General features: G+C 44.8%; 1 protein-coding gene across 50 annotated transcripts in view; it reads left to right on the top strand.

Annotated features, from left to right (window-relative positions):
• Positions 1 to 26827, top strand: part of NEDD4L (NEDD4 like E3 ubiquitin protein ligase) — a 368857-nt gene that overhangs the window by 263885 nt on the left and 78145 nt on the right. For 44 of the 50 annotated variants that reach the window (XM_074022439.1, XM_015439728.4, XM_074022435.1 and 41 more), the window contains 3 exons: positions 18230 to 18280; positions 24610 to 24671; positions 25708 to 25810. In XM_074022439.1, the coding sequence (XP_073878540.1) occupies positions 18230 to 18280; positions 24610 to 24671; positions 25708 to 25810 (216 nt within the window). The remainder of the gene's footprint in view (positions 1 to 18229; positions 18281 to 24609; positions 24672 to 25707; positions 25811 to 26827) is intronic. The other 6 variants (XM_074022437.1, XM_074022436.1, XM_065533742.2 and 3 more) reach the window with 1 other exon arrangement.

The following is a 26827-nucleotide window of genomic DNA, read 5'->3' as shown; positions in this document are numbered from 1 at the left end:
GAACTTACTACGTGTTGATGCTGTTGCTTAGCACTGTGGGAGATACAGAGATACATAAAACTCTGCTTGCCCCAAGGTTGCTTGTGGTTTTGTTGGAAGAGAAGACGTGTGTGTAAAATTAGTCATAAGAAAAAGGTCGTGTTTGATCCTGAGAGCCAGATAGTGGTCCCAGCAGTGAGCATCCAAGCCCGTATCTCCCAAATAGGAGACTTTGTAGGCTGAAAACTGGCTCACAGATTTATTAGGTCCTGACCCCTGGAACTTGTCAGCATTGCCTTACATGAAAATGCCTCTGCAGATGTGATTAAATGAAGGATCCTGATATGGGGCGTTGTCCTGAATGAGCTGGGTGGACCCCAAATGCAGTCAACAAGTGTCCTTGTAAGCCCCTGCGCCTGTTCTCTTGGTAGGTATCTCTGTATGTTGGAACGTTTGACCAGAGACAGATTTCGGTGATCATATCCATATTTGACTGTTTCCTGTTCCATAATTTTTCACTGTCTCCGAGTCTTTTCCTGGGAGCCCCCTCTTACAAGTGCACCTTTCTGTGTTGATTATTCTTCCCTGTTATGCTTTGATGATCCCTTTTTCTATTCTTCAGTGGCTTTTTCTCCAATAAAATAGCAATTTAAATTCTTGAAGGGAAACAATTAAAAAATGATGTCTCAGGGTTAACAAGTATGATTAGAGTCATCTAAATCAGTGATACTAATTGAGAATAAAATCAAGGAGACTTACATTTACAGTAGATGAATCTCTGATAATATGCTGTACCGTTTTGGGTAATTTAAATTTGTGCTAGTTCACCCTGTCTACATGAATGTCATATCTTAGTGTAAATTATAGAAATATCCCTATAAAAGAAAAAAACAATTTTTTTTTCTGTATATGTTTTAAGGGAACCTGAATTTCTTTGGGTTGTAATGCATGATACTGATAGTATTCTGGGAATTCCTGATGTTCAGCTTATCCCTGGAACCCTGGTTATCTTAGTAAAATCTGCAGCAACAATATGGAAGACAATCCTGAATTTTCCACTGCACAATTAGGGCTTGATTCACCATATGACTTGGGCAAATTACTTAACATTTTCAAACCACACTTTTCTGATTTTCGAAATAAGACTAATAATGGTTTCTGCCTTAGGATTATTGAGATGATTAAATGAAATAATGCATGTGCAGTGTTTAGAACACTGCCTTAACGTTTGTCTTTTCCTTCTCTCTCCCCGTTTTTCCTTAAAAAAAAAAAAAAAAAAAAAAACGACATGTTTGTGGTCTGGGTGAGTTTATGGGCTCCCTTTAGTGCAGCACTTCTAAGTAATCACTGTTCTCTCGGGTTCATTCCATTGAGCACATGATGACAAACATTTCTGGGGATATCATGTCACCTTGGATATAGAACAGGCTCCTAAATTACATTTTGTATGACAATATCTCACTGTATTTTTGTCCTCTTGAATTGCAGCGTAGCATATTATTTCTTCCAGCAAAAAGCAAAATTAAATAAATAAGTGATTAAGTTGCTGGCTGTAGCTAATACTGATTCATGGCATGACTGAGGATTACTTAGCCATCACGTTGAATTGATGACAGTTGCCTTCTAAATATTATCTTTAGTCACATCCCTCGAATGTTTGCAGTGACTTTCACTCCTCAACTAGAATATGCACATTTACATACACATGTGATAAGGCTGAAGAAGGCTTGTGGCTCAACACGGTTTGGTCTTGTACGCACAGTAACCATTCTGGAGTTTGTGATTCTGTTTTATTAGAAATTCTCACTTGACTTTCAAGAGAATAAAAGAGGATTCCTCCTACACAAAGCTGCTAATTGTTCGCACACTGTGTGCATCCCGCATGATAAGCGATTTGAGAAGGTGCCACATCGGTGCCTTTATCCGAGTGTCACCTCCTGTCTTCAGTTCCCTTTGCAGGGTGAGGGGAGAGGGAGATGCTTGAGCTTGGCTGAAACAAATGTGTTTTTGTCCCCTTGACTTCTTGAATTGCAGCTTAGCATATGAATAGCAGTGATACATTTCTTGGCTGCTAGACATCAAGGTATTTCTTTGACAGATTGATGCCTGAAAAGAAAAATACAGTATGTACTAATGAATCAAAACATTTTTTAGTACCTTTGTGTACACTAAATGTATTTTAGTGTCTATTTGGAGCTAGTTGCCATTTACTGTGGGTTTGAAATGCCCTAAGTTACCGTCTATGGAGGGGTAGAATCCATTCACCCACACATTGACAGCTTTTACAGAGAGGTCCTGTAACAGATATGATTAAGTTGAATTTCATAAATAGATAGGCAGTTTCCTCCAATCTTGGTCCCTTTGGGAGATGAATTGGGGTTGGGGTAATGGAGAGTTTCAAAAAGGCTTTCTGGTATCCTTTTTAAAAAATAAAATTTTAAGAGTTTCACAGTCAGCTGTTCGCAGTTTTTCTCAAGATAGTATCCAAAGTAAGGCTCAAATTTATAGTTTATCCTCCAAATGCTTAAATGGTCCATTTATGATCTGCCAGATGTTACAATGACTAGCTCCTCAAGGAATGATCAAGAATGTGCCAATGTCTGGGCAAGATTTTGATCCAGCAAAAAGAAAAAAAAATAAGAATTGGAGGTTTTACTTTGAAAAGTAAAATCAGCCACATTCGTGACTTCAGAGACTGTACATCTTGTCATGGATGAAAATTTAGATCTTGGCTCCACTGCTTACTCACAGTGTACCCTGGACAAGTTACTAGGCCTTTCTGTGTTTTACTATGCTCGTTTGTAACACAGGGATAGATAGCATCTACCTTATAAGGTTGTTGTGAGGATTAAGTGAACTAACTTGTGCAAAGCTCTTAGAATAGTGCTGGGCACAGAGTGGTGAGTGCCTTGTATATGCTAATAGTTGTTGATTTATAGCTTAAAATTAATTGTTTGATGCAAATAGGAGGGTTACCACCCAGGCTTAAATGGAAGTTTTGCAGCACTTTGTACTCTTGAGGATGTATTTGGATTTAATACTACGTTCCATCTAGTGCACCAGTCCTCTCCCAGGCTCATCCTCCTGAACACCTCTCAGTGTTATCCCCACTTCGTAATTGTTATCCCCGCTTTGCAAATGCAGAAGCTGGTCTCAGAGAAGTTAAATAACTACACCAAGTCACCATCCAAAAAGATGCGGGGCCAGGAATAGAGCAAAAGACAGAATACGGAGCCACTCTCATTTTGCTGTCTTTCCCAGCACTCAGTTCTCAGAATTATTCAGGAATGGGAGCAGAGAAACTCTGTAGAGGCCATGCTTGGAGTTTTTTGCACATGGCAGTCAGAGAGTCCCAGCCCAGTTCAGTGCAGTATTACCGAATTCCAGTATATGCTGAGCTCTGTTAGGTGCAGGGGGTTCCAGGATGAATGAGTCTGTGGCCCAGTGGGCAGGGTTTGCCCCTGTGTGCATCTCTGTCTGCTTTACTAGATTTGCTCCTCAGTTTCTAAATTGAAAGTATGTGCATATTGCTTGATTTACAGATTATTAGATAATTTTTTTCAGTTAAACTTTGTCCAAAATAGACACTAAAGACAAAGGAAGCTGGTATTATTACAGCAAGGTATATCTCATAAGCTCTGAAAACTGTACACGTGTAAAGAATCTTCAAGTTGCCGAGTCTTAGCCCCACGTTTTATACAGCACAGAAATACAGCACAGAAAGTTTACGTGATTTCCCTTGGGTTCCATAGTGTGTTAGGCACCAGGTTCCTTTAACAGTCTCAGTACTCTTTCCTTTCAACTATGGAAGAAGAGCTCAAATGATTAAATCGATAAAAGAATGACAACCTATAGAGCTCATTTAAGTGTCTGAATATATCAGTTTAGCCCCGAGTATCTGAACTCCTGGGCCATTGCTATTCACTCATCCCTTCTCCTCCTCGTGTTCTAGTAAAATTCAGCCCCTGAATATAGTCATTGGAAGTTGAATTTTAATGAAATTGGGTGCTTTGATCAATGGGAAGGTTAGAATTTTGTGGGAATCGTCTATATAGCTGTGACTATGTAGGCCAGCTCCTAAGTACCCCCTGCAATGTGTCACTCTCTCTAGTTTTCTTTCCAGGAAGGTACCCTGTAGAATAACAGTTTAACAGTTTAATTTACCTCTCAGCCATCTGCTCTCTTCTAGGCCTTATGCTAGTTTAGTGCATATCTTCATGATTCCTCTAATAATGCATTGGATTATCAACTATTATCTCCACTTGAGAGACACTCAGGAGGCTGGGGAGCTTACTCAGGGTCAGAGTGAGCGCAGCCGAACAGTTCTGCCAGGATCCCTGTGACTGTTGGAGCAGCCTGTGCTTTTCAAGCAGTTGTCTGTGAATCATAAGATAGAAACGTGGTGGGTATTTCTGCGGCCTTAGTTCTAGCCATTGAAATATCATGGAGTTGAATGCAGAATACCTATTAATGTTTAGGATGACCAGGAAACTGTGCCCAGGCCCCAAGCCCAGCTCTGTCATCAGAGGTGAGTTACCACTGGTGCCATGCCCTTTGGTTCCCTACAGGCACCCTATAGAGGTGCCCACCAGTGTGCACTCGGAAGTGCAATGGGACACATCATATTCCCTTGTTGCCCCTGCCCCAGTGATTGGGGGATTCACTGAGAACCTCAGCATGGTGAGAGAATGTCACTGAAGCTCCTGGATCCATGCTGGTTGGTGTCCCAGTTACTTTGTAGATTCCAGAATCTTTTGTAGTCTAGCCTGAGGAGATTACTATAGATGACACAATTTTCTTTGGGATTGTAGGCTTTATGTTTCATACAACCGGTATATACATAAATCGCCTCATGAGCGTATCATGTCTGTACGTTGGTGAATAGCCTCCCACTAGATAATGTTTTAAAGGAGAAAAAAAAGAAGTCATTTCTAAAATTCCAAGAGAGTGTCCCCATTTTGAAGTTAGACCAAGGTTTTTAGCCTTATTTAGTCTTGCATGTTGCTCCTTATGCTACCTTTTATTGCTTCATGAAGTTATTTTTTAAGGGATACTTTCTAACATTCCATCCCACTTTTTAAAGCTCTTTCATATACTTTGTCCTCACAGAATAGAACAGGGTTTCTCAAATTGCGCACACTGAACTCTGCAACACAACAGTTCCTTCACTGGAGACTAGATGAATTGAACCACTGGCTTTCTGAAAATAACTGTATGCTTTCCAGTTGGCCAGCCTTGGCAGGGACCCACTACTCCTCCTGTTTCTCAACAGTCAATTTAAAATATTCACTAACAGTAGCTTAATAACATTCAATAGTAACTTGCAGCAGCCTTTCATATACCCTAACATCTGAGATATCTACCAGTTTATGAAATAGAATGTGCAGATGGTCTTAGCCCTGTTTTCCAGATGAGGACCCTCGTCCAGGGAAGGATTGGTGCCCATTTAGCTAGCTCTTTCCCAACAAGCAACAGTACCCAAGGCTCCATGCCCCAGGCCTGGGAGGACCCCTTCCATGGCGTACTTCAGATCTCCACCTGTGACTTTGAACACATGCATCAAGATGATGAACTTCTTGGAGATAGCGCTTTCCTTGTCTCTTCTACCTTGTAGTCATCAGTAGAGAGCAGGCTGTGCAACAGAAGTGGATTTGAGAACTGGGACTAGGGTGAGACAAGAGAGGCATCAGAGTGCAAAAGTGAAGTAGACACTTGCCATCAGCACTGGGCGGCCCTGCTCCTGGGGCCTTACTTAACTCATCCTGGTGGGTTTTCCAAATGGCGGGGGTGCACAACCACTTGCAAGCATGGGCACTTGAATTGTAGCCCGTGTACACAGTGATTCTTGGAAAAAGTTATGAGTAATGAATGGAACTTTTCTCTCCCAGGTTGATCTTGTGTTTTGAGACATAAAGAGTCAAAGGTCGGTGCCTAGGATGCTCATTCTTACTGTCTTTGGTAGTTTGATTGTTGAAGGCTTTTGATGCGACATTGAAGTTAATATTGGGGGCATTTTGCTCCTCTGGGATTTTCTCTAAAGCACCCTCACATTTCCCCTGTCATGTTCCTGGACTTTCCTGGCTTGGATGCTAGCCCCACTGTGTGTTCCCATTTATAGCCCTGTGTGGCCTGGCTCCTTGTTCTGGAAACTGTGTAGCTTTTGCTCTTGATCTTAAACACAACTCAGTCGTGCAAGGAGCTCTGCCTTAGGTCTCAGCTTCTTGGGGATTTCCCTGGCAGCCACGTAGTGAACTATGTCACACTCTCTGTTTTACCCATTAATTAGGAAATACTCTGGTACATGCAGCTTTGCTTGCTGATCTTTTTTTAAGTACTCTGGGGGCAAAAGGAAAAGCAGCTGGAGGATAAGGACATAACTTTCTTCAAATTAAGCCATCCTGACCCGTGGTAGAGATTAGCCACTAAGAAACAGTGGAAACAAATAACTCTTTCACTCTTGAGTGTTAGAGTGAAAGAGAGTCTGGTTCGAATCCTAGTCCTGCCACTTTCTAGTTACAGAAACTTACATTACTTTTATTTTGATGTTTCAAGGAGATCGGAGTTAAAGAAAAATGAGCACCAGATTACTAGAACATTCTTATAGGGTTGCCCAAGAATGGAATGGACACCTTCCAGAGTGGAGGGGAGGGAGGAGGATTGGACAGTAGTCCTCAACTGGGAGCACTTCTTCCCCCTGCCCCCACACCTGACTCCCAGGGACATTTGACAGTTGTGGATTGCACAAAACTGAGGGGTGACAGTTGCTGCTATATCTAGTGAGCAGAAGCCAGAGATGCTTCCAAATTCCTTACGAAGCACAGGACGGCCCTTGCAGAAAGAATTATCTAGCTCCAAATGTTAATAATGGTGACTTTGAGATACGCTAGTCAGAAGTAATATTTATTGGCTAGGGGCAGTGGCTCATACCTGTAATCCCAACACTTTGGGAAGCCAACGTGGGAGGATCACTTAAGCCCAGGATTTTGAGACCACCTGGTCAAAACCCTATCTCTACCAAAAAAAAAAAATTATATCTATCTATATTAGCCTGATGTGGTAGTACATGCCTGTAGTCTTAGCTACTCAGGAAGCTGAAGTGGGAGGAGTGCTTGGACCCAGGAGTTTGAAGCTACAGTGAGCTATGTTTGTGACACTGCAGTTCAGCCTGGGCAACATAACAAGACTCTGTCTCAGTTAAAAAAGAAAGAAAGAACATTTGTTGAATCTAACTGTCCCATTTAGTATCAATGACTGTGCAAGATAAAGTGGTTTTTATGCTCACTTTGGATGAGATTGACCTTTGGTGATTGAGAAACCTTCCTTTGGTTGTTCAGCTGCTTCTAGATAGACATGGGATTTTAAACTAGCCATCTATATGTCCAAAACCCATCCCCTTTCCACAAACCCATTAGGTAGGTAGCTCCCTATCACTGATGATGTTCAGAGCTAAGCAGGGTGAGCACCCACTTGAAAGCAGGGATGGATGAGGATACAAGCCTAAGATATATGTTGCACTAAATGACTTTTGAGGTCCCGCCTAAGGATCACATTCTCTGATTCTATTTTGAAATGGGATTTGTTTTTTTAGCCCCAGTATTAGAGTGGCAGCCAGATATCCCTTCGCCGTGACTAGTGAAATCCCTGTGCTTTGTACACCTGTGAATCTTACTCCTATTAATATCCCAGCCCTATCAGGCCAGAGCACTGGGGTTCCAAACAGGGGCAGCCAGAAATGCACCATCTTCTGCATCTCATCTGCATTCCGGGCCCAGGCAGTTATTTTTGCCTCCATGTGTAAATGGGTCCAGTGATTTCTCATTTAGGAGAACAGCAGAGGCACAAGTGAGGAGAGCTGGAGAAGGAGGGGAACCTATTGTATACTCTGAGATTGCAATTTAGTATTAGTTTGCTGATCAGTGTCACTCCACTAGTTTAATAAGTAATTATAGTTTCTCTTTTGTAAACAAGGAAAACAGGTAGCTTCACCCAGTGGTTGTCAGCCCTGGCCAAAAATTAGAATAAGGTAGAGTGCTTTTAAATCACACCTACAACTGAGCCCCTCCCCCAGAAATTTAATTTTCTGAGGTGAGGCCTGAGTACAGTGATTTGAGAACTTCGCAGGGATTCTGGTGTCTAAGCAGCCCGGTGTCTAAGATTCTGGTTAACGGCACATCTCAGTGCTGCGCATTCTGCCCCAGTACCTGCTGGTGTTACTCTGTCACCAAGAGACTAGAAAAAGAGTGAGTTGGGCCCTGTTTCTCAGCGTGTCTTCAGTGGATTGTAGGGAGGAGGCCCCTATTCTGTGCCTAAACAAGCACCTGCTAGACTCTAAAATCTAGTTAATGGAAGTTTCTCCTCATCCTTGGACATCCTTGTTTTATATGGTATATTTCAAAATACGTATAATCTTTTGCTTAATTTGTTTTACAGAGCTTTGAAGTTTTCCTCTATACACTCTTCTCATCAACCTGATGTGTGGAAAGAAGGAATTTTTCTTTTCCATTGTTGTCATCTAAAATTGTTATGTGGTGTGGGGCGGGGTGGGGAGGGAGCCGGGGGACTTGGCTTTAACTACTTAGGAGTTTTCAGGGAAATGTTTTTATAACAACCTAGTTAATGACTTGACTTTATGATAGATTCCGTTCCTTCATTCATTTTGTCCTCCAGAGACTTTTATACCCAGCAAAGTGGACCATGGTGTATGATTCAAGAAGGGTGAGGAGTACGTCTTTCTTTGGAAAGGCAGGGATGGAAGGCTGTGGTTTAGTTTAGAAAGGGGAAGCAGGAAAGGAGAGCCGCAGAAGGTAAGCACTATTTTCAGGCCAGATCGGTTTCAAGGAAGAGAACATATGGAAGGATCTAGAAAATGATTTCTTTAGAATTGCCCATGTCCGGGTCCCCTGGAAAGTCTTTGTATATCCCTAGAGCTGTGCATGCTCCAGTTTGAAGAGCTCTGCTTTAAAAGATATCGGGTGTGGGCGGAGGGGGTAGGGCATGGGGGGAGTGAAGTAAAAGAATAAAAACTATTCTGTTCCATTTGTTTTCTCTTTCAAACTTATATGTTACTCATTTCGTTTTTATATTAAAATATAGATGAGGGAAGAAGGGCACATGGCAAGATTTGGCAAGTGTAATTCATGAGGGGATATGGAGTTGGGGATGACAACATAGCATACTAGGATTTTTGAGCAGGGATTGGGGGAGCCTGTTCATGTTTTCCTTACAACTCTGGTGCATGAAGTACAGCTTCTCCATCACGATGGAAGACTGCCTGGGTTCATGTTTTGGCCACTCCCCACTAGCTCTGTGACCTTGGGCAAGTTTCTTTCTTCTTTTTTTTGAAATGGAATTTCATTCTTGTCGCCTAGGCAGTCTGTGAGGCAGGAAGCACGCTGGCAGGACTCCAGCTTTGCAGAGAGTTCCTGCCTTCCTTTTTTTCCTTTTTGTCCAATAAGTCCCGTTTTTCTCACCCTTTAAATTGTGAGCCTAATTTTTTGTGGTCATGTGACGAGGACCCCTCTTTAGCTGAACTAAGGAGAAGTCCTGCAACAGATCTAACTAGGATGCCAATGCTTGCATTGAGGCTGTTTAATGGAGACTTTATGAAAAGTTCGCTAGTGTCCTTGCATAAACCTATATGACTCTAGTTCAGAGCCTTCAGTAATTACAATTCAAGAATAAAACCACACAGAACTTCTATTGCCATGTAATTTGTTGTTGCTGGCTTGTGACATTCCACATATCCCAACTATGAGCCAACCAGGCAGTGGGATGGACTGTGAGGTTCAGATGCCCTGAGATATGTGAGGAAGAGCTTTTAGCAATAAATATGAAAATGAAATCAAAGTAAAAACTGGCATTGAACTGCTGGTGTACTTAGGGTTACTTTTACCCAAATCCAAATCATTTCTTGACACCGCATGGTTACTAAGAGTGTCTGTCATTCAGTATTTGAGATTAAGATCTGTTCTTTGGTAGTTAAGTTCAGAGAAAAAATATAGGATCTAGAAGTATCATTGCTATTTTTTCCTTGATACGTTTAATCTGGTATTAAAATTGCTTGCAGAAGATTTGATTTTAAAAGAGTAGAAAAGTGACACTTATCCTGGTAAAATTATCCTGAAATCTTGAGAAATTAAGACAAATTGCACCATAAAACCAGAAGCACAAAATTAAACAATATTATAAAGAGAACCCAGTGACACATTTTCCTTCTAAATTAGCTTTCAAATTAACTTTTAAATGAAGTTCAATCTCATATCAGTTTGCTTTGTAAGAAGTAGAATATATGTAAATGTTTGCCTTATTTTTAGTATATTATATTCATTAAAATGTTTCAGTTTATTCAGCAAATACATTTAGCATTTCTTTCACAAGAAAGACAGTGGAGGAACAATTAATAATAGGACCCCAGTAATACCTGAGGGGTTTCTACATCTGCATTTTTTGCAAAAATAAAATAACCTTGTAAGAAGCTGTCAGTGGCATTGTGCAGCTGGACAGCTTTGGAGTAGATGTAACAGATAACTGTGATGCCAGGCTGTGCCCCAGAACCTGTAAGCATGACAAGCTCTGGCTTCTTCCCTCCTCTGAAAAAGTACAACATTCAAGAGGCAGTTGTTTCCCCTAGATCTGTAACCAAGCACGTCTGGGTGAAAGGGGAAGACATGTCTTCACAGAGAGGAGAATAAAGGCGGTGACTGTCAGGGTGACAGGCAGTATGTACTGTGCTGCAGGCAGCTTCCGTGCCTGGATGGTGGGATAGCCAGTCCTGCGCTCAGTGCGAGTCTCAGGCAGTGACTTGGCCACGCCTTCCTTGGGCTACTTCTTCCTCCGCCGTCCTCCACGTTTGCTTTGTGTCAGTGTCAAGTCAGTAATGCTGGTCTGCAGCTCCCAGCCCTTCTGATGGGCACTGCACTGAGGCCTTAGTGGACATTACCTGATGCCCTCATCACCCAGTGAACAAACACCTGCTGACACGAAGCATCCCTGAGCGGAACCCTTATGCGGGAACACCACTCCTTCCGTGTCCTGAGTGGGCCGCACCCTTGTGGTGCTCAACTGGGTGACTTCACGCTGTCCTCAGCGCTGTCCTTAGTGCTCTCTCTCCAGTCAGCTCTCCTGCTCAGGCACCTTTTTGGGACACAGTCCTTGCCAGTTATTCCCTGTTTAATGTCCTCATGCATCTTCGCTTGCCCCAGGAGACTGTCCTCTTGAGAGAGCAAGCCATATGGGACCCTGAGGCCCGGCCTCAGCTTCCCTCCCCGCCACGCCTCATTGGTGACATGGACCTTTTGGTCAGCGAGCCCTCAGCCGGGTGCTCCCGTGCTGGCCACTCCTGTCCTCCCTGCTCCGTCCTCCCTGCATACTCCTGCCTCAGGACCCTGCTTGGAGTTATGTCCTGCATGGTCATCCCTGGCCTTCCCTTGGCAGAATCTGCCACTCCCCCAAGGTGTCCCTGCAGCATCCTGCTCGTGCCTCTGCTACGTGGCAGAACTGTGTTGTCCTGTCCTGTCCAGAGCTCCAAAGCCCCCAGACCCTGTGGCTGCTGAGCACTTGAACCGTGGACAGTCCAGATGAGGATGTGCGGGGAGAGATGCCTCCTGCCTGTGGCTGAGCCCTGCCTGAAGGAGCTGAGGAGGAAAAGCTCCTAAGCACAACAGTGCTGCTTACCTGGGCATCTAGTTGGCAGAGTCCTATCCCAGTGTTCGCACCCCCAGTTTCCTGGGTCTTAAGTTCAGATTATCAAGTGCTCCTATTGCAAAAAAAAAAAAAAAAAAAAAAGTAATTCTTGTGGCCATTAGTTGACCCCACCCCTGGGATATGCTTATATTTGGAGTGGGGCAGAGAACTGAGTGTGCTTGAACCACCTCCACCCACCCAGAGGGAGGTGGGGACATCAGGCACACCTCATCCCCTGATGTCGTAGCTGAGTACCTGGAGCCACCAGGACTCCCTCTGAGCCCTCAAAGGAGTGTCTTCTCACCGCCCCGATTATACTGGTCTAGTTATGCTTTGGGGTTAAAGCCAGGTGCTATTGCAGGGCTGCTGCAATCTCTGCAAGCACAGTTGTTCTTCGCTTGCGCTCACTCTCGCTCTCACTCTTGCTCTCTCGCTCTCTCTCTCTCTCTCTCCAACTTCAGTTGAATTTTTTAAACTTCAGTAATAAGTGTTCCTCAACATAGATGGCCTTCCTGGTTGTAGGTGCAGCCAGCAGGGTTGAGTTCTGCTGCCTTCCAGCATGGTTTTCCTCGGACCTGTAAAAGTCCTGCAGATTTGCTCTGACACTTTGTTGACGTGGAGGTCTTGTTTATTGTTATAAATAAGAACCAGTGTCTCTAGGACACACCATACTCTGTATAACAGAATGGCAGATTTTGTCCCTTACTTCTTAAAAACTAAATGGCAGAGGAGCTGGCCATGTAAAAGCCCTGTGTGTGTTTACCAAAAAGTACTTGAATTTTGGTTGGGTTTTATGTTCTGGTGCATACGAAGTGAATTTTGCTAGGGTATGTGCATTCAGAGAATATGTCATCACACTTTTTTCTTTATTTGAATACCACTTGGCTCTTATTTAAGGTAATTTCAGTGACATATTTTGAATCTATTCACCTTGAAAGGCAGAGGCACCGCCCAGGTGCAGAAACGTTCCTTGGGTTATGCAATGCCTAGTGTGGGTGGAACCACACTCACATTTTACCTCTTCCTGAACCACAGCCCCGCTCTGAGTGTGTGATAGAAGCTGATGTACCTGATAAGTGGAAGGAGGAAAAGGAACATTCTTCCTTCCTTTTCTCTGTAATGCCAAAGCTGGCGTCGTGCTTTGCTGAGGGCCTCTGTCAGCACTGGGGCCAGCCTGCGGAGGCCCGTGCTTGGAATGGAGCAGCTCCATGGGGTAGCTGCACTCACTAGTCTGCTGGGAAAGCCCAGGTTGTTTTTCTGGCTTCGTGTTGGAGGCAGCTGTGATATTTACCTCGACCTGTAACATACAAAGATCTGATCATATGCTGTCTTTGCTTTATGCTTACATTCTGTTATTGTCTGATCTATGTTCTAAATTCTCTACAGTTCTCTTCCATTTGTCTTAAGAAACTCTAAACTTCTTTTTTTTGAAATCACTACGAGGTGGCGGGCGCCTGTAGTCCCAGCTACTTGGGAGGCTGAGGCAGGAGAATGGCGTAAACCCGGGAGGTGGAGCTTGCAGTGAGCTGAGATCCAGCCACAGCACTCCAGCCTGGGCGACAGAGCGAGACTCCGTCTCAACAAAAAAAAAGAAAAAAGAAAAAAAGAAACCCCAGACAGTTGGTAATAGTGGATGGTTTTCATTTTCTGTAGTTGAGTGGCTTTCTAATTCTTTTGATGGCACACAAAAAGAAATTAACCTTAGATCACAACTTAGTACACACATTTATATATGTATATAACTGAGATGAGTTCCTCAAAATAGTACATACCTGTGTTTTATGTGAGGCACTGATATTTTCTGTTCTATATTATGCTTAACTTTAAAAAATACTTCCTGTGTTCCATTTGTGGGATTGTAACTCATAACTTAAAAATATTACCTTGGTACGTAGCTCCAGGAATACACATGGGTCATTTTACCAAGAATCACCAATTCTTTTGCTCTGTTACCCGAGCTGGAGTGTGGTGGCACAATCATAGCTCCTTGCACCCTCAACCCCCTGGGCTCCCAGCTGGAGGTCTTTAGGACCCCAGTGTGACCTGTGGGTAGCCCTTCCTTCTTTTAATGCTTGTCTTTCTGCACAGTTAGATGCTCTCCCTTTGAGCTTCCATGTGAAGTTCACTGTGCACCCAACCCTGCTACCACCGCCTCTGTCTTGAAAGGAATAGGGTGAGGTGGTCATTGGTGTGTAGTAAGATTTGAATCACGTCCTGCAAGTACAGTTCTACCCTAAAGATAAGAGTTCCTGTGGTTTTGGTTTTTTTGTTTGTTTGTTTGTTTGTTTTTTGAATGGATGTGTTCTTTGAGAAATTGAGTCTTGAGTATTTTGTGAGGACATCTAAGCCTGGCGTCCACGTCAGTGCTGACAGCTTTGACCTAGTGTGCACTCACATCTGGGGAAATGCCCGCAGGCTATAATCTCTTCTACTGGAGTGATTATAATAGTCCCCGGGCTTCAGGTCCTGGTGGCATCCACCCTCGGTGGCAGCATACCCCTCTGCATGAACAGGGCGCCCAGTTGTCCCCTTCTTCTTACTTAATAGTGATTTTTAAAGGGGAGGGCGGCAGTCCTGAATGTAGTTCATCAGTATTTACCGCACAAGCTCTAAAAGAGACAGTGTTTTATTTGTGTATGTAACTTTTCCAATATCAGAATATGAATTTTTGTTTCACCTGATAGGACACGTTTCAGGGGCTCCATTCTACATTGTCATTTCACTGGGAAAATATTTGATGGCTCATTAGAAGGGAGCATTTATTATTTTGTTACTAAAGGGCACATTTTCAGCCTTGAGAGTTGTATGGCAAGTAACAGCTTGGAAATTGACAGCATTTTACCACTTAAAAATAACCACAAGAAATACCAGCGTTCACCATACGGGTTGAAGTTAATTTGGTTTTGTAGGCTCTTATAGTTAACTTGATGCTGGATGGAAATAATTTTGTATTGGAAATCATTAAAAATTGATTTGATTAATGCTTTTATAATGTTGGTATGAGATGTTGCACTGTGGTGGTGATGACCTAAGGGTGCTGGGATGGCCTCAAACGTTGTCCCTCCAGGGCCCACAGGCAGAATCCTGCACACTAGCACACCTCCCAGTTCCTCTTACATCAAACAGAGGTGTTCCTTCAGCGTGCCTGCTCCTCCCCGTGGCATAAAGGCACCGGGAGGTTCTCCGATCCCGTTAGATCTCCTCTGCGGTGGTGAAGACATTTTTGTTTCTTTGTTTGTTTGTTTGTTTGTTTGTTTTTGAGATGGAGTCTTGCCCTGTCTCCCAGGCTGGAGTGCAAGTGATGGGATTTCAACTCATTGCAACCTCTGCCTCCCGGGTTCAAGCGATTCTCCTGCCTCAGCCTCCCAAGTAGCTGGGACAACAGGCACTAGCCACCACTCCCGGCTAATTTTGTATTTTTAGTAGAGACGGGATTTCGCCATATTGACCAGAGTGATCTTGAACTCCTGACCTCAAGTGATCTGCCCGTCTCAGCCTTCCAAAGTGTTGGGATTACAAGCGCGAGCCACCATGCCTGGCCATTTTTGTTTTTAATCGGTGTAGTATCCCTAACCTAAATATTTTACATGGCCTGAACTTTCTGTAGTTTTGGCAACAATGGAATCTTTTGAAACCTAGATCTCTCAACCAACTGCATCTTCCATTGACTGGTGAAACACTAGTTTAAGCCAGTTCATTTTGACCATGTGCATTTCTGTACTTGATCCCTATTTTGTTTCAAAAATAATTTCCATCTCTTCATGTAAACGAATAAGAGCCTTCTGTTTCCTTTAATGGCGAATTGCCTCATCTTTTACTGTTTTAAAAAATTTTTTTAACATAATGAGAACATGTGATAAAAGGTATAACTGAAGTTTCCTGGCTTTGCAGTACCTCAGGGAATTCGGTAAACTGTGTTCCATTTGAGGAAAGGAACAGTTGGAGTAGGAGGTAGTGTAAAGATAACATAGCAAATAAGCATTTTACCAGAACCCTCTGAAGTCTCATCAGACTGTGCCATCATCAGAATCCCTCCCTTCTCATCCACACTGTTTAAAGCCAGCATCCAGTGGGAAGCCCAGAGCTGGTACCGCCTTGCTTTCCTGCCAGTTGCTGACATACGGCACACAGTGCCAGTTAAGGGCACAGGCTGATGGGCACCTCAGCCGCACACCTCTCTGGTTTCCCATCTGTAAAATGGGCACAATCATTGTACCTGCCTCTGAAGGTTATTGCGAGGACTAGACGCAGCCTTGGCACAGAGCCCACAGACAGGGAGCACTGTGTAAAGACCGGCTGCCAGCCGTTAGTACTGGGTGCCTGTCTTTTGGTGTCTGGGCAAAGCTTTAACCTGTTTTATCAGTTTGGAACTCAAATGTCTCCCTGGCAAAACAACATGGGCATGTAGATATTTTGTGAAGTTTCATTGAAATGCACTTAGGTTAATGGTTCAGGGGCAGCCTTTCAAAGCTATCAGGTTGTGAAACAGCTTTGAATAAGATTGTCTTGTCCTTCTGCTGATTGTCTTTTCTTTCCCATGTTAGCAGCCGTAGCAGCAGGAGGAGAGGTGGCAAGTGGCCACACTACTCTGCTCACATTAAGCAGACAATTTATGGTCAATATTCAGTGAATTTCCTTTTTTTAATAGTACAGTTAACTGATATTTATATTAGCTTTAAAATTATAGCAAAAGCAGCCCAGGCGTGGTGACTCACGCCTGTAATCCTAGCACTTTGGGAGGTCGAGGCAGGCAGATCGTTGGAGGTCAGGAGTTCGAGACCAGCCTGGCCAACGTGGTGAAACCCCATCTCTGCTAAACATACAAAAATTAGCTGGGCGTGGTGGTGTATGCCTGTAGTCCCAATTACTCAGGAGGTTGAGGCAGGAGAATCGCTTGAACCCAGGAGGCGGAGGTTGCAGTGAGCTGAGATTGCACCACTGCACTCCAGCCTGGGTGACAGAGCGAGAGACTCCATCTAAAAAAAAAAAAAAAAAAAGTACAATCAGCCAAATAGAGAACTAACAGGCACACTGCCTAACTCCTTGTGTAACTGTCATTGGTGTGTGTCACTGGGGCAGCGTGATTAGGTCTGAGAGCTGGAGAGCAAGGCTGTCATTATTCTCAAGGCCTTCTGCTGACTGCTGCTCTTGGTAAGACATACAGAATCTATGGGCACTCTCTTTACCACTTTATGCTAGATGAGGCCTCTCCATGTTGAGTTGTAGCAGATACAGCTAAGAAAGTAAAAGAAATGAAAATCTCATCAAAAGGATTGGGACTAGTCTCATTCTTCATGCATACCTAAACCGTGGTAACTTTGATTTTTTTGTTATCCTGTATGGATTGTTTAGAGGAGACAGATGGCTTTCCAGTTCATCAAATTTTTTCAATTATCTAAAAGGAATTCCTAAGCTTGGAGCGAGTCATTTCAATAAATCTCATTCATATTTACCGGCTGCTTCCTTTTAAATGGAAGAAGAGAATGCTTTTCAAGTACACTTGAAAAGTAGCATCTGTGAATTAGAAACTTTCTCTGTAAACTAGCAGAGGAGCAATAAGAGGCCAGGATTCAGCACGAGGTAGGCTGGATTCCTTCTTGGGTGGCTCAAGCTAGCTATGGGGCTGGTCTGATCACATCTAAAGAACTGCCAGACTTTTGTGCATTTTGAATGTGGTGGAACCAGCTGCATATTTTTATATGAGAGCAGCAAAGTCATTGTGTCCCAGTTTGTTTCTTGGGTCATCTGAACATCAGAGGCCACGCCACAAGCACCGTAACTGAGGGACATAGTGTGACTGTGGTCTGTTGGACACCCTGTGGTCCAGGCCAGTGACCCCTGGAGCTGAATCATGACTTCCCAGATGACTCCCAGAGCCTGAGAGGGAACTAGCGTGTGTCTCCAAATGATTTTTCACCTGGGCCTCTTTGAAGTCGGGAGAGATACGTGCAGTATGGTAGATGTGGAGAGGGAGAGGCATGGTGTGTCCAAAAATTAGCAGGACCTGATCCATAAACGTGGATTCTGAAGCAGTGCACTTACTAAATCAAAAAGCAGTGTACTTGCTGGATTTAAAAAGTGTGTGTATTTTTTTGTGAGATGCAGTTTGTAGGATGCATTCATCACTAGGCCATACACTGTTTCCGCTGGCTCTCAGCTCTCAAGAAGCTCTTTAGTTTTTAGCATTGGATCAGTAAACACTTGTTAAAATGTTCCTAGCATTTCTTTGCCATCTTCTCTTTCAGCTGGACCCAGCTGTGCCCTCAAACCCTCTGTGGCCCTGCCTGTCTCTTCCCTCACTGATCATGTTCTCCCAGCTTCTACAGAGGCTTCCTTAGCATTCTGCTTGGTAGCAGACACCAAACAGAATCTCAGCTAGCTCAGTCCAGGCGCACGGGCTCCTGGTCTCCTGGGGCGCGGTTACTCATGTCCCCTCGGGGCCTTCCGCCCTCCACATTCCAGTGCCAGGCCCTGGACCTTCGTCTCTATTCATGATAAAACATTTTTAGGAAATGCTGACGCTTGGTGAAGAGATGGAAACACTAACTCTTTGTTCTCTTCCTAACAGACACGAGACGACTTCCTGGGCCAGGTGGACGTGCCCCTTAGTCACCTTCCGGTAAGGACAGTCTCATGTTTGCTGCTCCGCGCTGGGGGCGGGGGTTTCTAACTGTTTGTCGTCAGCGTATTTTCAGAGTGGTATTTCTTCACCACAGTGGAGAAGGCTGAAATGAAGCATGTGTGCTGTGGCCCTAGTCCTTTGTGGGAAGTGGTCCTGTCAAGGGGATGGAGGAGAAGCTGGCTGTAAGAGTCAAGGGTGCCTGCGTCGTGCACATGCGTTCCCATCCACCAGCTCTTCTCTTTTCTGCACTTCAGCTGCTCCACCTTTGTGTATCACATCTTATAAAACAGACACCTCCTTCACTCAGGCCTCCCTTCTTGTCGCTTACTGTCTCTGCTTCCTAATGCATCCTCTGGGTCCCATCAGATGTTTGCGCTTTGTCTGGAACTGCGCATGCCGTTTCTCTTGGATACCTCTGCACAAGCCATAATAGCATTTCCCAGATTTTGGTGTCTGGCTTTCTCAGTCAGCATGGAGACAAAAGAAGAGCCTGTTCATTCTGAGTGAACTTGTCAGCTGGAAACACCCACCCTCGCTGGAACACGCACCGAGTTCGCATGTGTGGCGCTGCCATTTCTCTCTGCTCCAAGTAGCAGAGCAGTCGAGGCTGTTGACTAGTGACGGGCATGAGAGCTGTCACCCGAAACAGGAGGCCGGGCAGACAGAATGTGGGGGTAGGACCTGGAGAAAGGTGGATCCCTAGCTCCTATTCCAGCTTCAGTTTTCCAGCTTGTCCCAGCCTTCCTCCTGGCCTTCCTCCCTGGGCAGCATGGCGTGATAGAAGTAGCAGCTGAGAGAGGAAAGGCGAATGTTTCTGCCTTACAAGGGCATTGTGTTATTTTTTTAAATGCTTTGTGTGAGCAAGTAGCATAACTAGTCTATAAACTAAAGTGACTTAACGCCCTAGCATTAAGCTTCCTGCTGTGTGGAAATTACGGCTGTTTCCATATGTTAAATACCAAGAAAGATTGTATCTTACCAAGGAAGCTTTGAAGATGTGTTGTGAAGGAAGGTGATAGCAATAATTGACTCTTACTCACTCAGGGGAGCTGTTAAGGAAGAAAGGTTGCAAGGTTCCAAAGGACTGGAATTGAAAGTGATATTCTTAAAATAGCTTGTTTGTTTCTTTATAAAAATCTGAAGCTCCAGGGTGCTACGGGAGGGGCCTGCGTGGGGCTTCTGCGTGAGACCTATTCCATGAGCCATCAGAAACCTGACTATTCTTTTCAGGTCACATTAGGAGAACGTGACTATTTCACCTTTTGTGAGGAAAGGCGTCACATACTTCTACATTTTCTGTGTATGTTCTTCAAACTGAAGCTGTGATCCTCTCACACTTTTGGACAGTGTTGGTTGATGGGCCAGCTCTTCTCTGGACATCTCCAGCGACCCTTTCCCTAATGTAAAAACCACATCTTAGCCAAGGGAAATTATTTTCTGAGAGGCACATATTCTAATATTCTCTAAGAGGCAAAAGTGACAAGTTTAAAAACCTTGCTCCGACAAGCTCTTGTTTGAGTGAGTGAGTGGTGCTTGGTGTTAAAAGGTTGAGCAGGGCTCCCAGAAAATAGAAAAAGGTTTGTCCTCCGAGACCAAGTCAGCAGAAAGAATAGTTTAGTTTTGGATTCTGAGTGGAGGCAGCGTCAGTGAGCCTCCAAAGAAGGAAGCAGTGCGGAGGTGCAAGGCGGGAATAGAAGCCAGCCGATTACAGAGGGTAGAGCCGTGAATGCCAGAGAGGACCGAGTGCGTCTAGTTACTCGTGTGCCCAGAGGGTAACTTGCAGTGGAGTGCTTCACCTCCATACTTAAAACTCACTAGCTGTTTGCAGCCAACTACAGTCAGGGAGATGGACCACAAAGAAAACAAAAGGAGAGGTGTGAAGGTATATTATTTATTCATGTGGCGGTAGAACCCAAGTAGCATGTTCTGAATGCACGTGGCGGTATTTCAAGTGTTCTCGTGTGTGTGTTTGGTCGTGTGTAGAGGACGCTCGTGGGGAAATGACAGTGGCATTCTTTTTTGTGTGATAGCACACAAGTGTGAGTGGAGAGGGTGGGAGCATACGAGTATTTTGTGGAGTGAATTATGGATGCTATGTTCTTGATTAGTATATGACCATTGTCAAGGTGGATTATTTACAGTCTACAGATTCAAAATTTGTCAAAACCACCAAAGTTTAGATAAAAGGAAATAGGCAGACCAGGCGCAGTGGCTCGTGCCTGTAATCCCAGCACTTTGGGAGGCCAAGGCAGGAGTTCGAGACCAGCCTGGGCAACATGGCAAGACCCTGTCTCTCTAGAGAAACTTAAAAGATTAACCCAGCATGGTGGCACATGCCTGTTGTCCCAACTGTTTGGGAGGTTGAGGTGGGAGGATCACTTGAGCATGGGAGGTCATTACTACACTGAGCCATGGCTGTACCACTGCACTCCAGCCTTAGAGACAGAGAAAGCTCTCCTTTGCTTTTACATTGAGAGACCAAGAGCAAACTTAGCTTTAATTGTACCATCGTTGACTTTTTTCAACTACCGTTTTCACATTTGTCTGTTAAATTCAGTGCATCGTTGCCTAAAAGTTCATATGATATTTGATAACTTGTATCTATTAGTTATTTAGAGGTAAAGAGAACTGCGAGATCTGTATTAACACAGAGTGAGATTTCTGGCAGGTGTCTGTCTGTTGCACCTGCCTCTTGACTTGTCAGCTCTGTCTCCCCTTCCCCTGGAGCCCTCAGCAACCCACCTTTGCCCAGCCACAAAATATCTTTGTCCCTGGGAAAGGCAGTGGGGCAAAGAGAGCTATTTTAAAACATTAAGTTTTTCTAAATCCCAGTCATGTGCCACTTAAGACAACCACGGCTCACTCAGGAATTTAAATTTTCATAGATGAGGCGTTTTCAGGGTGGTGGTATTATTTGATGCCCTGCCTGTGCTTGAAGGTAGCTCAGCTGATCAACATCCTTTTACCCCCCTTGTATAAGTTTATGGCTGGTAGCAGGTAGCAGGCTGATGGTTCCCTCTCATGAGTGCAGAATTCAAAGTCATGGAGTTAGGAGGGACTTAAGAGACACTGATTCGCTCCCAGTATATTCCAGGTGAAAAAGCCTGGGCCCATAGAGGGAGGGCACTTGCCCAGCAATAAGCAGGTCATTGGTGGTGCTGGATCTGACCCTGGGTGTCCAGCATCATTGTGAGCCTGTGGTGTGGTCAAGGATGTGGGCATGGGGTGGATTCGCCCAAGGCTTACATGCTTGCGGTGGTTGCATCCAGGTTTCGAGTCTAGGGACCCGCAGGGCTCTCTCCTTCCGTTTGCCTGCAGAATCCTTTATTTCACTCCATTCCATAGTGAGTACACCTAGGCTGAAAGCAACTACTCTCTTTCAAGATGAAAGTACTGTGTATCCAGATTTTCTTCTGAGTGCTCTTACCCTGGAACAGGGGCAACATTGTGGCTATTGGGGCCAATAGCACTGTTTGCAGCAGTCTGTTGAAGATGGCTTTCCCCCAGGAGCACCCTCAATGCCATCCTGGGAGTCTCCACTCGCCTCTGCTCCAGGGAACAGGATCAGGTTGGAACCTGGATGAATGCCAAGAAGAATCTTGTAGTTATCTATAAGATCATCTTCTAATTCAGGCTAGAGAATTTCCATGAAGGTGAACTTTCATTTTTAATGCCCTAACTGTTACTGCTTGGCATTGAGTTGGCAGTACTGACAAGTGGCATGAACATGTAGAATTGGCCAGTGAACATGGCCAGTGTTTGCTGAGTGTGCCAGGTGCCCTTGAGAACTTTATGGAAACCAACTCAGTTGATTGGTTTGATCCTCACAACAGCCCTGTAAGATACGGTTACAGCCCCATTTTATAGATGAGGACACTGAGGCAAAGAGAGGTAAGGAACTTGCCCTTAGCCACTCGGCTCTGTAAGTAACAAAGCCAGGACGCAAACCTGGGATATCTGCCTTTTGACCTGTGTGGCATCAGTCATTCAAGCTGCACAGGGCATGGACAGACTCACGTTCAGAGTCCCTCCAAGCTCCATGGTTTTCCCCCTTCACTCTCTTGCATGTTCTCTGCTGCTCTTAGATGGCTCATGCCCACTGGTGATCCTGTAGGCTTTGTCATACTGTTTGATTTCCTATATTTAAACTGTCCTTTCTCCCAATTCTCCACCTCTCAAAGCCTTCCCGTCACCCTGTATCTGACTCCACATCCAAAATCATTTTGATTTCCAAGTCAGTCAGCGTCTTCACTGTACCCCAAGTCTCACAGAATGTCACCTCTCTATGTCAGTGAATTTGTTCTGCCTTAGCTTCTAGTGGATTGTTGGCACAATGGCTCTTCCCTTGTAATTGTAACCATAAGCGCTGGTATACCATGTTGTATCCACATGTCATTCACATAATATTGCTCTCAAATTATTCATTGGTTGACAGGGCATGGTGGCTTATACCTGTAATCCCAGCACTTTGGGAGGCCAAGGCAGGAGGATTTTTTTGAGCTCAGGAGTTTGAGACCAGCCTGGGCAACATAGGAAGACCCCCATGTCTATAAAAAATAAAAATATTAGCCAGGCATAGTGCACACACCTGTGGTCCCAGCTACTTCGGAGGCTGAGGTGGGAGGATCACTTGAGCCCAGGAGGTCGAGGCTGCAGTGAGCTGTGATTGTGCCCCTGTATTCCAGCCTGGACAGCAGAAGAAGACCTGTCTCTAAATTAAATAAATAAATGTTGGCTAAATAAATGAAAAAAGGAAGGAAAACCAGCAATAGTTTTCTTAATAAATTTTCCATTTATTTCCTTATATATATTTACAAACCTTTTGGTAGAAAATATTTTCAAAATGTATGCTTATTACTGCCTCATAAGAACAGTCTAGAAAATATAATTTACTTCATTCAATGATAGTGAATTTTGAGAACCTCCGTAGTTTACTACAGATCAGTTGAACTGAGTGCTTACATGAGTACCTACTTTGTGCCAGGCAATATTCTTGGCACCAACGATCCAATGGTGAGCAAATTCAAGTCTCTGTTCTCATGGGCTCACATTCTGGAAGTGATGGATGATAAACTAATACGTCAACAAATGAACACGCACTTTCAGACAGTGATATGAGGAAGCTACAGCAGGACGATAGGCTAGGGGGGTGATAAGGGTGGCTGATGGTGGGAACTCTGAGGATGTGACCTGGGATCTCCTACTTGGATGCCAGGAGGAAACAGCCATGCCATCTGGAGTCAGAGTTGTCCAGCAGAGGGACCTGCCTATGCATCGGCCCTTCTGCAGGACATACAATCTGCATCCATGGCAGATGAGGACAGGATGGTTGGGAGTACAGGGAAGGAAGAGAGAGACTGGTTCCCAATGAGGTTAAAGGTGATTCAAAGCCAGATTATAGTTGGCCTTCTAGGTCACAGGAAAGAATTTCCAGTTTATTATGAGAGGAGTAGGAACCCATTGAGAGTTTAAAGCAGAGAATGACATAAACAGATAACATTTCAAATAGAAGCGCATACGTACATACACATGTGTGCATGCATGCACACACAAACCTGATACAGTAAATCACTGGACTGTGGTTTATCTCTTACTATAAAAGTATTTGAAATTGTGTTTAATTGAAGGGTCTAGGTATTTGAGGTTTTACTGCATATATAGTATTTTAAGATTAATGAAATAGTCACACTTATTTTTCCAGTTTCCTGCTTTGGTAGGCCAACCAACTTCGCACAATCAAATGAACACCGATTTCTTTAAAAATGAACAAATACCCTACTTGTACTCATACCCTCATGAACTAAACCTCAGCGGAAGGTCGATTGGTGCTGCTTCCTGGGGTGATCTCTGTGCAGGAGATAGTCTTTCAATTCTCTTAGGCCGATGATGTGAGATTTTAATGCAAAAAACAAAGTTGCCCTCAAAGATTAAATCTTGTATATTCTTCTGTTTACTCCACGCGTATGTGTCTCGAGTCACAGGCATATAGCAGGGTACCCACCAGTGACCGCTGGTTCTCCGAAGTTAATCAGCTCTGTGCGACTGAGGCCACACCCTGCAGTTAGAAATTATACTTGGCAGTGACAGCTATAATTTTGTCATTTGTCTGTGGCTGGGGCTGGCTTCTAAAACCCGGTGTGGATAGTGACATCTAGTGGATCTCCAGTAGATCAGTTCCGTGGACCGTCAGGTACCAGGTGAAGAACCACATTCAATGGTGCCACATTCTAAAATCCAAAATATATTCTCTGTGATCCAGTTGGGTGTATCTAAAACATGAAGTTATCGGGAATATTGAAACTTAATTTATTGTTTTTTCCCCACAGACCGAAGATCCAACCATGGAGCGACCCTATACGTTTAAGGACTTTCTCCTCAGACCAAGAAGGTGAGGCTTGTGGGTAAGGGTGGTGGGGGTGCCTGTCCTGCGTGCTGTGGGTGTGGGTGGTGGGGGTGCCTGTCCTGCGTGCTATGGGTGTGGGTGGGTGGGGATGCCTGCCCTGCGTGCTGTGGGTATGGGTAGGTGGGGATGCCTGCCCTGCGTGCTGTGGGTATGGGTAGGTGGGGGTGCCTGCCCTGCGTGCTGTGGGTATAGGTGGGGGTGTCTGCCCTGCGTGCTGTGGGTATGGGTAGGTGGGGGTGCCTGCCCTGCGTGCTGTGGGTATGGGTAGGTGGGGGTGCCTGCCCTGCATGCTGTGGGTATAGGTGGGGGTGTCTGCCCTGCGTGCTGTGGGTATGGGTGGGTGGGGATGCCTGCCCTGCGTGCTGTGGGTATGGGTAGGTGGGGGTGCCTGCCCTGCGTGCTGTGGGTATAGGTGGGGGTGTCTGCCCTGCGTGCTGTGGGTATGGGTGGGTGGGGATGCCTGCCCTGCGTGCTGTGGGTATAGGTGGGGATGCCTGCCCTGCGTGCTGTGGGTATGGGTGGGTGGGGATGCCTGCCCTGCGTGCTGTGGGTATAGGTGGGGGTGTCTGCCCTGCGTGCTGTGGGTATAGGTGGGGGTGTCTGCCCTGCGTGCTGTGGGTATAGGTGGGGGTGTCTGCCCTGCGTGCTGTGGGTATAGGTGGGTGGGGATGCCTGCCCTGCGTGCTGTAGGTGTGGGTGGGTGGGGATGCCTGCCCTGCGTGCTGTGGGTATAGGTGGGTGGGGATGCCTGCCCTGCGTGCTGTGGGTATAGGTGGGGATGCCTGCCCTGCGTGCTGTGGGTATAGGTGGGGATGCCTGCCCTGCGTGCTGTGGGTATAGGTGGGGATGCCTGCCCTGCGTGCTGTGGGTATAGGTGGGGATGCCTGCCCTGCGTGCTGTGGGTATAGGTGGGGATGCCTGCCCTGCGTGCTGTGGTGGTTGGCTGTTGCTGAAGACGATTTTAAGTGTAGCCTTTCAAGTCACACCCCTTCTTACCAATTTTCTTCCGTTATGCATTCAGTCATAAGTCTCGAGTTAAGGGATTTTTGCGACTGAAAATGGCCTATATGCCGAAAAATGGAGGTCAAGATGAAGAAAACAGCGACCAGAGGGACGACATGGAGGTACGTGGATGGCGTTAGGCCTCTCTCCTTGCCTCGAGATCATATTCATGTTTTGCTTTCAAACTTTATAATGGAAGGAAATAAAAGTTTAGAAAGCTTAAATATAAAAAAGTACGTATGTCCGCAAATTAGTCATTGATAGTCTACCAGTGCATTTATTTGTTTGGGTTAAAGATGAACTTTTTGTGTTACAGCACGAATCTTCGGAGAGATTTCTCTTTAGACAATACCATGCCCATTCCCCAATGTTAGCCCCCCAGCTCCGTGGAAGTCTCCTCACACATTGAATTCTGTTATTGCTGTGGACTTGCAGCTCTTTGTAAATTCCTTTTAGCCATTGAAGTCGCTTCAAAGTGGGTGAAGGAATTCAGAAAATCACTTTTTTCCAAGTTTCTTACTCATTTGGCCACAGGTGACAGCCTGCAGTAGAAAAACCCTCCTCTAGAAATGCCATTCTGGAATGAGCTGACCAGAGGACGTCCCTTTTTTCCTTGCCGACAGAGCTGCCCGTATTTACCTTGTCACAGACTGATGCTGTGGGTCGTAGCGTACCTTTTCAGCACACGCCTCGGACAGTGCTGTTTTGTTAGACAAATTCTCATATTCTCAAAGTGTCCATTCAATGAGACCTCTCTAGGGCTTATTCTCACATCTGTTTGCAGCTGTTGCATGTATGTGATATGTGAATACTGTGTGGTGGAGAAGTTACCCGAACACCCCTCCGCCTCAGCGATCATATTTCCAGGCATTATTTCATTTCCAAGCCTTCATCTCTATATATACATGAAGAGGAATAATGTGGGTGGTAGAAATTTATGAATGTTAACATTTCTTAAGCACGTCAACAGATTTTCATCTCAAATCCAAGGAATTTTTTGCACTCTTCTTGCCTTCCAACTGCAGTAACCAGTGAATTACTTAATTTTCCAGTGATTTTAGCAGAGGATGTTAGGAAGCAAATACGTAATGCCTAAAATATGTGCTGTAAAAATGGAACTCGAATTTTGGTACCATGAA

The sequence above is a fragment of the Macaca fascicularis genome, chromosome 18 (assembly GCF_037993035.2).
Source record: "Macaca fascicularis isolate 582-1 chromosome 18, T2T-MFA8v1.1".
NCBI lineage: Eukaryota > Metazoa > Chordata > Mammalia > Primates > Cercopithecidae > Macaca > Macaca fascicularis.
The sequence above is the reverse complement of the archived record's forward strand: the minus strand, read 5'-3'. Positions and strand labels throughout refer to the sequence as shown.